The sequence below is a fragment of the Nanorana parkeri genome, unplaced genomic scaffold, assembly GCF_000935625.1.
Source record: "Nanorana parkeri isolate BGI_ZX_2015 unplaced genomic scaffold, ASM93562v1 scaffold1071, whole genome shotgun sequence".
In the NCBI taxonomy this organism is placed as follows: Eukaryota; Metazoa; Chordata; class Amphibia; order Anura; family Dicroglossidae; genus Nanorana; species Nanorana parkeri.
The window spans coordinates 1,233-13,105 of NW_017307339.1; the positions used below are offsets into that span (position 1 = coordinate 1,233).

Here is an 11,873-nt window from a genome sequence, read left to right on the forward strand (position 1 = left end):
AAATACTACTCACATGGTAATCACTGAATGAATGGTAAAAGACAGACCCCACACAAAGCTGCCTTGCTAGATGACGCATTTCGGGGAATGTACCCCGAGCTCTGAGGAAGGGGGTTACCATTCATTCAGCGATTACCATGTGAGTAGTATTTTATGTCAGCTTGTATGTTCATTGATTAATAAACGGTATAACGCAAGGACAAGGCGCTGTCTGTTTGTTTTGCAAGTTAAAGCCAAGAACTCTGAAGGGATAATTTCCCGGGTGTATCATTGTTTTTTTTTAAAAAGGAATGAAGGAAATTTCCATTGACCTGTAGGGAGCGTTGGATAGAGGATATGGGCATAATTGATGAGGAAACAGAACTTCGAGTGCAAGGTGTGTCTATTTCTTTATTATATAGATTAACTCAATTATTTATCATACATAGGGTGTATAGAACCCAGAGTTTTTATATAAAATAGGGGCCCACACAGACCCAGACACAGACACAGAAGTGTGCGAGATGCAAGCATCAGGAAGGCACACTTATTCATTTACTATGGACATACCAAAAATGAAAAAGAAACTGGATAGAGCTGATCGAATGTTTGAATAGAATACATGGAAATATAGTGGATGTTAACCCATTAATGTGTTTTCTTGGAGGTTTCAATTCTGATTACTTAGATAACAGCACCTAAGCAATAAAAAAGCTACTGTTTCTGGCTAGAAGATTAATAGCAGTTAAATGGACCTCGGAGTATTCCCCTACATTTGAAGAAGGGAAAGCGGAGATTAGTAAATATGTTTGAAGAACATACTTACAGGATGAGGGGCTAAACAGGTACATTTCAGGGAATTTGGAATAGGTGGATTGGAAATATGAATGTTAGTCAGACTTGAGACCTCCTGGATTAAAGGAGAACTATGAGGCGAGTGAAAATCACTCAGCCTCATAGTTCTAGCCGACCTGTGACAATGAAACAGTCACAGGTCGGCTTAATAGTTCGGGAAGTGAGCGAACACATAGCGTTGCTTGCTCACTTCTCGATCTATCCCTGAAGAGAGCCGTGACTGTCACTCACGGCTCCCTGCAGGGATTCCCCCCCCTCCCTGCTCAGATCCTCCAGCGCTGACTGGCGGAACGGACGGGGGAGGGGCGGGCACAGCTGGCTCAGCCTCTAGATAGGCAGAGCCAGCTGTCAATCCCGCAGCTGGGTGGATCTCGACAGTAATGTCTCAGTAATGACAGTAACAGCGGCGTCTCAGTATAACGCGAGCTGTAGCTCGCGGTATACGGAGCTTAGGGTGACGGGAGGACACTAGTTTGTGTCCTCCCATTGCCCTTAGGAGAACTATGGGGAAAAGCCCTGACCCCATAGTTCTCCTTTAAGAGGGCAAAATATAACATAAGTGAAAAAATGTAATAGTAGATACCCAGGGCAAGGGGGAAAAAGAAAAAGAAAAAAAGGAAGAAGGGAAAGAAAAGGAGGGACTGCAGATAAGGGTGGTGGTATAGCTACAGCTCGCGGTATACTGAGCTTAGGATGACGGGAGGACGCTAGTTTGTGTCCTCCCGTTACCCTAAGGAGAACAATGGGGAAAAGCCTTAACCCTATAGTTCTCCTTTAACTTTCCAATGTAACAGGCAGTGAGGGAAATATCCAACACTAAAGTGGGGTATACACTGGTAGATTTTTGCAAGAACGTCTGTACGAGAAATTCCATTGGAACGTTCGATGCTACCATCAGAGGCTTGGGAATTGTTCTCGAAATTTTGTTTGATTTTTGTTTTTTTAACATTCGGTTTTGGAATGAACGGAGTGTTGTGAACGAAAACACATTCAGTTAGAATTCGGCTTGTAAAAATTTTTCCAACATGATTCTTCCAATTTTTTTTGTCACTGCAGTCGAAATCAATTAGAAAGTCGGATGAATGTTCCGAAATCGATTTTGTTTGTTTGAAATTCTAACCGTGTATACCCTACTTTACTCTCCTGGGTGGCAGGCAGAGGAACTTCTTACATTCCGGTTGAATTTAACAAGTTCCCCACACAAATTTCAACTACCATATACTAGAAAATATCAAAAGGTTACAGGTTCAGTTTGACAGAAAAATATGTGCCAGCATGAAGCTTTCTTTGTACAATTACCATAAATGTGTCTGAATTGTTTATGGCAATGTAGCCAAAGGCTATCTTATTTCAAGCAAGCAAGGCAAGTCTCTCATCGAGCAGCCACCACCTGGCTCTCAGGACAAAGTACAGGTTCCAGGATAGTGCACACAGCTTCATATATAATGTACCTGTCCAATTACTTGCACGGGTAGTGAGGAATGGTTGATGGCAGTCTCTGGAACGGGGTAAGACTGAATAAAGGTTAGGTTACTGGTGTGTCCCCCCCCTAATCGTGCTGTCATCAATACAACATCACTAAGATCATGAAACAATATTAGAACCATTTACATGACTTAAGAGTAAAAATGTAGATAAAGGCTGTGAATTAAAATATGATAACATGTAAACTTCTAATTTTTCACCTCGCTGGGACCACAACACATGCAACTGACAGTGTGCAGTCGTGGGAATGGTGTTTAAGAGCCCCAAGAGCTTATTCCACCTAGATATGAAATCAGTAATATTAAACAGACGCAGACATGTTTTTGTTTTAGATGATGACTGAGTTACCAATTTATTACTGTCACTTGAAGGTTGTTTGGGGATAAGTTTGCATGCTAATGCATGTTAAGCCATAAGATAAACTTGCAAGCTTAGAGGCAAATTCTCTGTGATATATTGTAAGGATCTGTCTAGAACTAGATCATTGCTTCAGAGGCAACAATTTTTAATCTCTTAGTTATGGGCATATTTTGGAGCACAGCTCTGCTTTGACTCTTAGATATCCTGTTTGAAATAAGTTAATGTACATTCCCAAATATGAAAAGGCTTCATAGCAGGAGAAATCTAACGGAGACTAACAACAATGGCTGAAAGAATGTGTGTGTTCTTTAGCCAACTGGACTGAGCGACGGGGACAAAAACTTGCTTGAAATAAGATAGCCTTTGGCTACATTGCCATAAACAATTCAGACACATTTATGGTTATCGTACAAAGAAAGCTTAATGCTTGCACATATTTTTCTGTTAAACTGAACCGGTAACCTTGATATTTTCTAGTATATGGTAGTTGAAATTTAAAATAACATCTTCTGTTTACAGCATTCTGTTTCAGAGCTAAGGTACTTTGTTGGATCACTACTGTCTTTTTAGCTAGCAATCTCAGGTAGACGCATTTCTGCCTGTACACAGCGCTTTGTCATAGAGCAGTTGATACAGAGATGAGCAACCACATATTTTAGATAAAACATAATTTCTTAGTAGTTATAATGACCCAATGTCCAGTACCACATGGAGATCTGATAGAACGCACTGCTCTTCCTACTCAATTACATTTTTGATGCATTCTTTATTTGGACTTATTTCTTAAAGGTAAAATAACCAGAATAGCCTATTTTACAGATCAATACCAGGGGAGTTCTTAGCATTGTTTCTTTGCAGCAATGTGATCTTAGGTACTTTTCTGAGAAGGGGTTATTTGAAAGAGTGTATTATATGTGGGTTGTCCAAAGATGTTCTGGCCTCACAATGTAGAAATTTCCAATTGCAAACCTAAATTTGCAAAAATTCAAATGAATAACCATCCAAAACAAACAAACAAAACAAAAAAAAACACACCAACAACCCAAACCAGTAAAAGATTAGTGGATGAGGCAGGCATGTTTTGTGACAGGAAAGTCACATGCTGACCCCTTCACACAACTTTTCTAGAATGAGATTTGATTATGTAAAATGTTTGGCTGCACAAAAATCTAAAGAACATAGGGCAGGTTAGCCAAATTTAAATCCAATCCAGTCTAGTGAAGGACCTGACCACCGTAGAATCAAGTCTCAGGTGAGTATATCTGCTTTGTTTGGGTTCCCTGGAGTTCTTCCGGGAACTTGAACTCCTGTCCATAGACAGGAGGGAAGTGAAAGGCTTGACTGAAGTGTTTCAGACATCATTGACATCAGCTAATCAAGGGTAAATGATCATCATCACAGGAGGTTACAATGCGTCCATTAGTTTTCCCTCTCAAGACCTGTCAGTCAGATCTAAGGACCTGGTAAAGCCGGAACTGCTTTTTTGCCCACACAACTCAATGGGAATGCAAATGCCGCTAAAACCAAGTTACTAAAGGTTAGGAAGGTGAAATGCACCTGCCAATGAAATGTAAATGATTACAGAAGCATCTTACGTTGATTTCATATACAAGTGGAATACACCTAAAAAGGACACTGCACATGCCCATAAGGCATAAGGCAAGAGCGTAACGGCAGAGGTCCCAAGACTGCCCACAAGCATTATAATTTTATGTCCAGGGCTCAACAAAACATTGCATTAATGTGTGTTGCATTGAGATCCAATTCAAACGCTTGTCTTAGAGTTTCTAAGACAAGCGCACTCACCAGCCAGCATGCAAAAAAACTTGTCTCACCGCTAAGGTTAAAAACAGAGGTTTAGATACACGTCTTCTGCAGAAAATGTGAAAGTCGCACCGCCTCGTCAATGCTCCTCTGGGTAGTGCGGTCCTAACTCTAACCTATGAGTCTCCATCTTGGAGCACATGTGGCAAGATAAAATTGGGTGCAGGTTTGTCAGGAGGAAGCCCAACCTCCCTTAAAGGCACAGGGACGCACAAGGGACCCGTGAACAGACGCCTGAAAACAATTGATTTCTTTAGGTCTGTGTATTCGCCTGTGTTGGTGTGAACAAGCCCTTATATCCTAATAATCAATGAAAACAGCAGCCTGCCACAGTGACCTTAAAAATGAAAGTTTCCATAAAATCTGCCGACACTTCAATGCGTTGAAAATCCCTCACAGTGCATCTTTTTAGTTTTAGAAAGAGTATAGAATGGTTAAAAACCCTGTTGCACAGGGAACAGAAAATCTCATTTTAGACAGTTGTTAAACAGGTGGCTCAATTGAAAGAATTCCCTTAACTCTCTTTTCTGTTTTTAAATGTAAAATCTGGGATTTCACATCACTTTCTGTACAGCTGACAATGGTCATTACGACAAATGGACAACGTGAATCTCCCCAGTGGCTCAGGCAGCAAAAAAACCTGACATAAGTTCTAACCTCACCATACTTTATAGCCAAAGCTTTATTTTAATTTGTTAGACACTTTAACAGAATGAAAAACACAAACAAAAAAATTGGGGGGGGGGGGGATTTAAAAAAAAATTATCTGAAACAGATTTGAAGCCTGTCTGTCCCACTAACCATTCTATCACACTATCAATGCATGCTATTGATGCATTATGGTAACACATGGTAGAGCATCAATTTTCAATGGCACTCCAACCACACTACATTTTCTCTGGCAAAAAAGGTGCTTGTCCAATTTTAGGAGCATTTAAATGTGAATGGGCCCTTAGATCTACCAAAACTATATAACAGAAGCTCTACCTAAACAATCCACTCAATTTATATGTAGTCTGCTGTCTAGTGCCCCTTAATAAGCAGACAAGTCAGACTAGTAATTTTGTTTCCAATTGCTCCCTGTTGATGAAGCAAATAAGCCAGGAAGCCATGTTTAAACTTTTCAGAAATTGGGTAACAAACAATAGACGAGTATACTCGAGGGATCTTCAGAGCTTGTTTGGAAACAATCAGAAATTGCTGTAAAGGGTCATAATTAGTAATCTAAGTGCTTTCTTTTGTGGTAAATGTTTATCCATTTCACAGACATGGGCACTGAGAATTAGCCAATATTCTTTGTGAAGTGCTGCAGTATTTTTTGAGAAGATAGAACCAAATATATATTATACAAAATACAATCCAATGGACAACATAACAGTCACAAATATACATTTTAAAGGGATTGCTACTGGTAGATCTATGTCAGACTAGAATAACTGCTGGGTTTTTGTAGGAAAATAAAGCTTAACGTGACAGAGAAACTGTATGCTGCTAAAATGATGAGTGTCAGAAGATCATATATCAAGACAGCTATATTTGTATTTTACCTTCTTTCATGGAAAAGGTTTGGCTATCGGCAATGACCTGTGGAATATCAGGATTGTAACGTGTTCCTTCAGGGAATATCACAAGGTACATCTGCAAACAGAAAAATATGTAAGAAACTCAAGGCCTGGCTTATGCTTAACAGTAAGAAAATAAAAAAAATATTTACAAAGGTCAGGAAGAAACTCTATAGAAAGGATCATCCTTTGTGACTGTTTTACCTGGTGTGGTGTTATTTTAAAATGTTGCAATATGTAGAATTACCATATAATATGGTGCAGTGGATCAGTTTGCTATGCTAATGCATTCTTTGGACTGCGTCTGAGCCTAAGGGGCAGACAAGCCACAAACCTGCCAAAATGGCCTATTTCACAGTGCAATAATATTCTGCTCCTATTTTCTCCAACTTCATAACCATTCAGATAACAGTGGCTTAACTGGTTCATTAAATTACACAGCTAGCTAGGTTTAAAAAGATAAGTTGTTTCAATTAAAAAGGGATTTCCACTAGACTGTTTGGAGTGGTGTTTGCTGAGAAGACAACCTCATGGAAATAAGACTCAGCTCCAAGTTCTCATTATATTGGTGCATCATGATCTCCCGTGCCATATTCTGTTCATTGGCATTTTGTAGCTCCTTCCTCCTTGGTGTCAGAGTTATATTATACACTCTATAGCCATGTTCAACAACTACTGCACGCAGGGAGACCTAGATGAGGGCTGAAATCCAACATCTACATGGCACGAACATTTAATGTATGGTTGAAGCAATTGTCATTTTTAATTGTAACCACAAAGGCATACATAGACTGTATGAAGAGCAAAACAATTGGATATTTGTGGGCTCCCACTTTGGAAAATTAAACGTACAATGAACAGAAGGTATGTGCAGTAGTTGTTCATTAACTTAGGAAAATATATTTACAGTGACACTACATTTAGGAGTTAAATCTTAAAAATGCATTCAAGTACCCCAACTATAACAAAAATGTGTCTTATTTGTGTATCACTCAGCTGTAGATCGTTGCGGCAACACTGTCCTTCCTTCTGGAGGGTGGCTACTTCTGTTCCCCATGGTCCTTGGGTGTGTTGTAAAGCAGTCACCGCTTATTTGTATTGAGATTGTAGCCCATCATAGAAGCAAGTTTGGAGAGGTGGCTCCTTTACAACACACACAGGGACCATGGAGAACAAAAGTAGCCACCCTCCAGAAGGAAGGACAGTGCAAGCACGAGTTTAGTGTTACTTTAAAATTTGCATCAATAACTCATTTGTTAAAAAAACAAAACAAAAGCACACACACACACACACAATCTTTGTGTAACAAATTTGTGTAATTTGATACTTCAAACCTAAGGTATTTAAGGAAGGAAGGGTGTGGGGGAAAAAGCACCATTTTCACCACATAACACAAATTATTACATAACAGAGGTGTATATGTGAAATCAGATTAAACTGACTAATGATGCATTAAAAAAACGACTACTTATTAGTTGAAATCCTGATGAAAATAGGTTTAGCCCTAGAGTAATCTCTGGGAATGCAGGCTCTTTTCATCTGAGGATTAACTTGTTGGCAAAGCTATTGTGTAGCTTGAATAAATAGACTTATGTACAAGTTTAGGAGTATTATACCAGCTTAGAATCACTTAAGTCTGTTTCGACTTTACTTGGCATGATAAAAGAAAATAGATTTTAGCAGGACTTCAATCAGATGTATGGCTAAATTTATATAGGATACATTTCCCTCTGCTTAATTTTACTCACCAACAGTGTACTGCAGTATTAAAATACGACCTCAACCTCAAACTAATTATTGTTTCCTGGGTGATGGCACAGCTTTTATGTCAACTGGATGCATCACTTTGCAGCTGTGCTGAGAATACCAACTCTGTTAACATCCTCTCGATTATCTCTACTTGCTAGCTCCATTGCTGCCATTATTTCTATTTAGCTGCAGTATATTTTATGACAGGCAAAAATGTAGTATCGTAGGCATCTGCCAGCTTCACTTCACGGTGCTGGATCTTTTATTTATGGGCTAGAAAAGAACACATAGGCTGCCTTCCTCCTCAAAAACAGTTTACTACTAGTGGCTTTAAAGTACCTCAACTTCATATTCTTCAAGAGCATCGGATAGACTCAGTATTGTCTCTTGCTGTGTGTTGTGGTACTGCATGCCACTACGTCCATACAGGACCCAGCAGTAAAGTAGCAGCCAGCAAGTGGAACCTCCGATCTCGGAAGTAATGTGAATTACTCGGCTGCTGGAGCTGGAGAAGAAAATGGCCAGGCAGTTCTCAGCTTCTTTGAGGGTCCCTAGATGACATTTGGGGTCTCCTCAAAAGAGGACCTGTCACTGTATATGTGCCATCACATAAGAGGCTTGTTAGCCCCTTATGTGTTAGCAATGAAGTTAATTGGAAAAAAGTTTTCCGTCCTCATGTACATGCACCTACAAACGCGCCGAGAACGCCTATCTGGGAAAAAAACAATTGCACCGCACATGTTACATATCAATGCAAACGTCGAAATGCAAGTGATAATTCTAGGGCCATCAATCACGGTTTACACTAAAAATTGATGAGCAGTAAAAGTTTTTTTTTTTTTTAGATATCACAGGTGCACGCAATTTGAAGGCTTGACATGTTTGGTATCCATATACTCAACAGGGTCTCCCATCACTGCACTGTGCCTAGTGTGCTTCTCAGTCACTGCGAGTACAATTAAGGACTATCATTCATTGTTAATTCTAAATTGATGATATGTACAGGCTTTTGAAGTGTCAATTATGGCCAATTTTGGGAACTGTAGTTTTCGATACTAAACGGCGCACTTTTGAGGTGTGAAATGTTTAGTATCCATTTACCAGACACAACCACATCTTTATATATTTTACCAGGTATTATATTGTGAGTGTTCAATAAAATTAAGTTGAATGCATTTTTACTGAAAATTTATGTTTGATAAACAGTTGTACCGATATTGTGCGGCATAAAAAATTTCAGGTGGCAGCATTTTATTGTACAGGGTCTCCGCTTTCAGGAAATATATAATTTTGGGGGGTTTTAAGAAACTTTCAGGCTCAAAATTTACATTTTAACATGGGTGAAAAAAATGGCTTTGGCAGTAAAAGGGTCTCATTCCACATCTAGACTGGGGTCCCTGGCACTGCAAGGGTTAAATGCTTGTTAATTCTAAGGGGTAGAGAAGGTGGTATTACACGCCTTAAGTTCCATTTCAGCGTACTCCTCTTCTTCGCAATGCTCCGAGTTGTGGGCAGTCCCTCAGCATCATCACATACAATGCAGAGCTATCAGCCCTGCAATGTATTTGGACGAGGTAGGTGTGCAATCGTGGCTGGGAACCCCTTAGAGGGCGCATGCCAGAACAAGGAATAAGGCAAGTATTACTCCTTAACCCTGTACCCCTACACCTAAGGAGCAGTTAACTCCACTGCAAGGGTAGCTTTTTCAGGTGCCCGCAGTTGGGCTTTAAATGTGATGGAGGGGTGGGGGTCAGGAACTAACAGTTATGCAAGGAGTAAAGGGAAAGGCAACCCTTAAAAATGGTAATTTCCTTGGGAACGTGATCTCACTCAGGAAGAGACTCGGTCCGCGTTTCTCCTCACACATAAAATATCCATCGCCAGCTCGGTTAAAGAGACAGGATACAAACTTTTAACGAGATGGTACTTCTGCCCCAGTCTTTCACCAAATCTTCACCAATGTACCTCACAAACTGGTTCCCTATATCAGATCTGGTGGACATGTCCACTGATTAGACCTTTTTGGGACCACATTTTCACAATTTACCAACATGTAACAGGTTCCTCTCTTAATCCCTAACCAAAAATTGCTTACTCTCCATCTTCCCTGGCCCCATCTCTCACTTTAAGCAAAACCTGCTCCGCTTCTTCATCTCCTCAGCTTGCTCTCTTATACCCAGACACTGGAATTCGACTAGAATCCCTACTGTGAAGGAACGGATTGGAGAACTCTGTCGCATTATGCATTTGGAAATGCCGACGGCACACTTACATGATAGAAAATCAACATTTGATTAAACATGTGCACTCTGGCTTCCGTATATGGACTCCAATCACATCAAATCGCTATGTCCCCACTACTTGGCATACTGATATCTAAGGTGCAATAGGAATAAAAACATCCCCAATTATCCATATGAAGTATCGCTTGGTCTCTTGTCCTCCCCTTCTGACTTCTAATACTTAACTTGCCTCCTTTTTCCATTACTCCTGTCCTTTCTGCCCCTCCCCGTCAACCCTTTTCCTCTCTTTACCTACTCCCTATATCTTCCCTAACCTTTCCCCCTTTCTCCTTCACCACCCTTCCCACCTCCCAGCTTATTTAATGCAAAAATTTATATTTTGACCACATTTGCCAAAACATGTCCACTGACATGTTTAGGGGGGAAAAAAGTCACGTGAAAAAAACTTTACATTCAATTAGGGCTTGTTCACTGCAATCACTCCCAAAACATTTCCCTTCGTTCTGGGGTGGGAGGTGGCGTGACGGTGCATTGAAGTCAATGGCAACACAGCCACCCCCAACCCTCCTCCCCCCCCCCCCCCCCCCCCCCCCCGCCCCCCCCGGAGCATGCTCTATTGACTTTAATGCACCGTTACGCCCCCTCCCGTCCCAAAACGAAGGGGGAGGTTTTGGAAACGATTGCGGTGCGTTACAGCAGCTACCACTCTGGAATGCCCCGCAATTGGTGTGAACAAGCCCTTAAGGTTAGACCAAAGCTATATTATGTCTTAGCTTTGACCTACAGTATAGCAAGAATTAAAGTTATCCTTTCATTAGCATTTAGAGGGCAACGTATCACCTGCAGACTTTTTTTCCATTCTCCTGCTGCTCCACTGGGCCACTAGGATGAGGGAAAGAAAGCCCTGTGCCAGCATCAAACTGACTTGTCTGTGCTTTCATAGGGCTATTGCTCCTGCTGGCCGAAAGTCAAAGAAAGGGGAGTATATTCTGCGGCGGAGAGGATAGTGTGTTAAGTAACCCTTTTATTTTTTTAAAGAAATTGTTTTCCAAATATCATTTATGACAGTTTTGTAAGATTAAAATACTACTAAAATATTTATTAATTATGGTGTAAAATATTTCTTACTGACACCACAAAAGTTAGCACCATAACGTCATAAAACATGTGTGCCAAAAGTGAAGTCCTTTGCTCCCAGCCAGATCCAGAGGCCATTGAATAAGTAACATTTCCACGATTTCAAGTTAAGCCCCAGCTTCTCGGAGTTACTTGCATGCTATTATTAGGGACATTAAAACAACTGGGATTTAATCAAATGCTGTCAAGTGATGCACATAAACCCTGCAAAGCCCACAGATCACTATGACATCAAAAAATCAAATACAAGTAAAATAATGTGAAGACCTCAGTTGCAATCTACGGGTAGAGTCATGGGAAAAGTCATCTGGCTCAGATATTTGTCAGCTATCAAAATTACTGGAAATTTATAAGAGAAGGGATAGCCAGCTACAAGTGTTAGCATTAACCTTTGTGATTTCATATTTTGCAAGAAACATCGTGTAAATTCACTCTTTGTCAGTAGATATAGATGTACAATCAGATGGGAGCTAAAATGATAGCAACAGTAACAACAACAAAAAACAATCTGAGATTGAAATACCACCAGGACTTAAACACTGTTATTTCTGTTTAAACTGTGGGGCTCAATAGAGAAGGATTTTCCATATATAGTACACTATGGTACAGGGTGAACAAAGTAATGGAATCGCTGCATAAAAAAAAAAAAAAAAAAAATCCCTGGAGGAAATTGAACTGG

General features: G+C 40.2%; 1 protein-coding gene across 1 annotated transcript in view; it reads right to left on the reverse strand.

Moving 5' to 3' along the window:
* Window positions 1-6,050: 6,050 nt before the first annotated feature.
* LOC108796165 (1-acyl-sn-glycerol-3-phosphate acyltransferase epsilon-like) overlaps window positions 6,051-11,873 on the reverse strand; it is a gene marked incomplete at its 3' end in the record, with an annotated part of 31,344 nt that continues 25,521 nt past the window's right edge. Inside the window, exon 5 of the mRNA XM_018567596.1 lies at window positions 6,051-6,141. Within this exon, the coding sequence (XP_018423098.1) occupies window positions 6,051-6,141 (91 nt within the window). The remainder of the gene's footprint in view (window positions 6,142-11,873) is intronic.